At 56.1% G+C, this 4,264-nt stretch overlaps 1 protein-coding gene across 1 annotated transcript; it reads left to right on the forward strand.

Annotated features, from left to right (window-relative positions):
* The first annotated feature begins 298 nt into the window (after positions 1–298).
* Positions 299–3,736, forward strand: HAND1 (heart and neural crest derivatives expressed 1). The gene is made up of 2 exons (XM_027081470.1): positions 299–1,123; positions 2,733–3,736. Exons 1-2 carry the CDS (start codon positions 572–574, stop codon positions 2,835–2,837), a joined length of 657 nt encoding a protein of 218 aa, XP_026937271.1. The 5' UTR covers positions 299–571; the 3' UTR covers positions 2,838–3,736.
* The last annotated feature ends 528 nt before the right edge of the window (positions 3,737–4,264 follow it).

Raw genomic sequence — 4,264 nt, forward strand, 5'->3', positions numbered from 1 at the left:
TTTCCTTATCTGTAAAATCTAGGTGAAGGCCTTTTCTCTCCATGATTCTAGATTCCTTTTCTTGGGCCCACGGGGAGGGGGGTGACAGACGCCGTCCTGGGCGTTGACAGGCCTGTGTCTCAAGTACTAGCTCCCGTCTCCCCCACAAGTCGGGAACTGGGGGGGGAGGGACGGAGGCGGGGCCGCCTCCCTGTCCCCGCAGGCGGCCTGAGTCGAGTAGCGCTAGCTGAGCTTAAAACCAGGGACGGCCATCCCCCTTTCCTCCTCCCCGCCCCCCTGCCATTGGCTCCAGGGAGAGGTTGACATCAAAGCCCCAGGCTTATATAAGCCAGACCCTGAAGGGGAGGCCGCAGAAGGGTTAAACAGGTCTCTCGGCATCCTCGTCCTCGCCTGCAACAGAAGCCGGCCAGAAGACGGGCTGCGGGTGTCATCTTCAGCCTTGCCCCAGAATCTCTCAAAGCCAGTGCCCACCAGAGCGCCGCCCCAGAGCCCACGGGTGGCCCCGGCTGTCTCTGGGGCGCATGGGGCGGCGCTAATCGGGCTGGCGGCGCAGGCCAGGGGCCGCTCCAACATGAACCTCGTGGGCAGCTACGCACACCATCACCACCATCACCATCATCACCACCCTCACCCCGCGCACCCCATGCTCCACGAGCCCTTCCTCTTCGGCCCTGCCTCGCGCTGTCACCAGGAGCGGCCCTACTTCCAGAGCTGGCTGCTGAGCCCCGCTGACGCTGCCCCGGACTTCCCCGCAGGCGGACCAGCGCCCGCAGCCGCTGCAGCCGCCGCCTCCTACGGTCCAGACGCCAGGGCCGGCCAGAGCCCCGGGCGGCTGGAGGCGCTCGGCGGCCGCCTGGGCCGGCGGAAAGGCTCAGGACCCAAGAAGGAGCGGAGACGCACAGAGAGCATTAACAGCGCGTTCGCCGAGCTGCGCGAGTGCATCCCCAATGTCCCGGCTGACACCAAGCTCTCCAAGATCAAGACTCTGCGCCTGGCCACCAGCTACATCGCCTACCTGATGGACGTGCTGGCCAAGGACGCACAGGCCGGCGACCCCGAGGCCTTCAAGGCCGAACTCAAGAAGGCGGATGGCGGTCGTGAGAGCAAGCGGAAAAGAGAGCTGGTAAGTCCGGGTCCCGTACACTCTAGCCAAGGGCGCGGGCGCGGTGAGCATCCGTAGGCCGAGTATGCAGGGGAAGGAGTCTGCGCTGCCGTTCATGCAATTTTGAGAGGCTGCGGGGAGTTCTGAGATGGCTTGAATGTGGGATTGTGTGCACGCAGGGAGGCAGATCCATATTTGAATTCATCTGTAAAGTGGATAGTGTTTGTAAGGCTGTGAATGAAGACAGAATCTTACACTTTTCGGACAGGCTCGTAGGATCCCTTCTAAGAATCCATTGGAAGCTTCAGACCCCGAGAAAATGCACACACCATATATTTCACTTCCAGTTTCAAGGGGTCCCGATTCATCCCTGGGATCTCCTGGAAGCCAGGTTAAGAATGCTGTAGGAATTCGTTACTTCAATTTGCCTGAATGTGAATTGATGCATATGGGCTCCGCTGCTGTTTTCAAAGGGCCTTTGCCAGAGAGGTTGGTCTACTTTCATCATTGTACAGATAGGGAAACTGAGGCCCAGAACGGGACAGGATGTGAAGGCCACCTACCCGAGGAGTTGTTTACTTGGGTAAAACAAGTCAGTTTATTCCCTGGAGGAGTAAACATCTGGAGGATATTTCACCACTCCACTCCCCACGGCTGGTTCCTAGGGCCACCTTGATGGTTTTGTGTATAAACGCCGACAAGCAAGTCACTCACTTCTTTTGGCTTTGGAGATCGCAATCCCTACTCGGCTTTTTTCGATCCTCTCCAGTGAGGCGACACTTCTGGAGCTCAGTTTCGCTGGCGCAGGGCTCTGGGACCTCTGAAGCAGTGATTTCCAAGCTGAGGAACTGAACTAGTTTCTCTAGATTGGTGCGCTCAGGAACACCGCGCGTTGGAGACTAGAGAGCCTCCCGGGTTTTATCTGACCCGCAGGGGCTGTGGTAAACTAGGGAAGTCACCTGAGGAGACTGGGAAAGACCGTGGTCATCGAGTCTCTAAACCGCCGCCCTGGGCTGGAGGACATGCAGGCCCGGGCGACGCCCTCGTTGGAAGTAGTTATTGGGCATCTCCCCACTCCCTGCACTTTGCCGCCTCCTTCAAGTAGCAGGGAAGGGGGATGCTAAGCCAGGTCGACTCCCCCGCTCATTCGTGTAGCCTTCTGAGTGCCCAGAGCCGGCTGCAGAGACCCAACCCTGTATCCAAGCCCAGGCGCTATAAACTAGGTTGGAAAGTGGGATGTGTGCGGGGAGCATGTCCGCGAGCGAGGAAGCTGTTGATTCCCACCCCTCCCATTCCAACCCCTGCAGTCTCCCTTCGGCGCCATAAAGCCAAACCTAAGAGCATTCGTTCCACCAGCCGCAGAAAATTCTCACTACCAAACCCCCAGAAGCTGCCCAGCCCATCCCGGGCCCCCCCAACCCCGCCCCGGGAACTCGGGCACATAAAGGCGAATTTATGAGCCTGTTTGCCTATTTCACAAACAGAAATTCGTCACTTATTTAAAGGCTCCCAGTTACTGCTCCCAACACCTTTTACCCCACCCCCACTTTTACCCCACGCCTGGGCGAGCGGAGCAGAAACATTTAAACCTGTCTCTCTCGCCTCTTTTCTTGTGTGTGTCCTCTGGCAGCAGCAGCACGAAGGCTTTCCTCCTGCCCTGGGCCCAGGTGAGAAGAGGATTAAAGGGCGCACAGGTTGGCCGCAGCAAGTTTGGGCGCTGGAGTTAAACCAGTGAGCCGAGGCCTGCGCCGAGGACCCCGCCACGGCTGCTCGACCCCGGAGCCCCGGGAGCAGAGGAAGGCGGAGGCGAGCGCCAGGCTCTGGGTGCCAGGGGCTTATGGGGAGCATCCCGCCTGGCCTCTGCTGGGGCGCTGGCAGGTCGCTGGGCTGCATCTACACATTTGGATCGCACGTGCAATGTCATTTGAAATTGTTTTTAATACGTGAAGAGAAAGAGAAATATATATATAAAACCCCCACCCCTGCAACCGAGAGGGAGGCTCGTGGCTGCACGATTCGAAAAGGAAGGACTGCGGGACCCAAGCGCACTAAGACGTACCCTTCCAACCCTTCTGGGGCGAGTTTAGAACCCCTGACGCCTTCCTCACTACACTGTCTGCCTGTCTTTCTCGCCCCCCTGTCGGCTTCGCGTCAAAACCCTCCTCGAGCTCTCCTCCCTAATTAAAATGCAATAAGAGGAATCAATCGTTTTCTGCCAGGGAAAGAGAACCAAACCAGGAAGATGGAGGGCTGCCTTTGCCGTTGTCCTCCCTCAAACAGTGGTGTTTTTTATTTTATTTTATTTTTGTTGCTGCACTTCCTACTTAGTTCCAAGGGAAATGGCTCTTTCTTTACCTCTTTCCTTCCTTCTTGCGTTCTTTTTTCTTCTTGCGTTTCTTCCTTTCTCTTTCTTTTTCTTCCTTTTCGTTCTTCCTTCCTTTGTAAATAAAAACTTTTCCCTTTGTTGAAAAGATTTTATGTATTAAACTACCTACCATGCCTGCTGCGCTCAGGTGTTTGTTTATCCCCCGTCCTCACCCTTTTTCTACCTCAAATCTATATGACCACTCACTGCCCCCTCCCTTTGCAAAGCAGTATCTATGCTCTTGACTAATAAAACATTTTCTGAAATCAGCAGAAGCCTGTGTGGTATCTTGGCGAGTATCCCCACCCCGCTCCATCGTTTCTGCTAGTTAGAGCACCTCCTGTTCTACTTCTCTTTTGATAAATGCCAAGCCAAACTGCAAATCAAATCAAGGGAAGGGGGCAGATAAAGGACTCCTGGAACAAAGAGTAGAGTTCTCCTTAGAAGATAATGGGGGGGGGGGGACAGGATAGATTTAAGGAACCCACAGAACAGAAGACTGGAAACGAATTAGGTCCAGAGGGGATGAGCTAGGACTTTTGTGGGTCAGCATTTGGGCCTGTCTGTGGGTTAGTAGGCACATCGGTGTCTGCAGGCCGCGGTTTGGGGTTATTGGGAAGGGGGGTCTGTCACACAAACGAAGGACAACGCGAGGGCAGGGTAGCTCGGAACAGGGGAATGCCCTCGGGAATACTTTCGCGTATGTGAAATTCTGAAACTGCAGTTGCACGTGTCATGGTGCAGGAACTCACACGGAGCCCCGTGGCTGAGCGGGGGCCAACGGGGGGCTGCGGAGC

The sequence above is a fragment of the Aethalodelphis obliquidens genome, unplaced genomic scaffold (assembly GCF_003676395.1).
Source record: "Aethalodelphis obliquidens isolate GAN/ISIS:26980383/991018 unplaced genomic scaffold, ASM367639v1 scaffold45, whole genome shotgun sequence".
NCBI classification, from domain to species: domain Eukaryota; kingdom Metazoa; phylum Chordata; class Mammalia; order Artiodactyla; family Delphinidae; genus Aethalodelphis; species Aethalodelphis obliquidens.

Bases quoted from the DNA above. Each gene is read 5' to 3' on its own strand.
- HAND1 (XM_027081470.1), top strand. From the start codon at position 572: ATGAACCTCGTGGGCAGCTACGCACACCATCACCACCATCACCATCAT. The intron at 1,124-2,732 runs GTAAGTCCGGGT...GTCCTCTGGCAG, and splicing joins GCAAGCGGAAAAGAGAGCTG to CAGCAGCACGAAGGCTTTCC.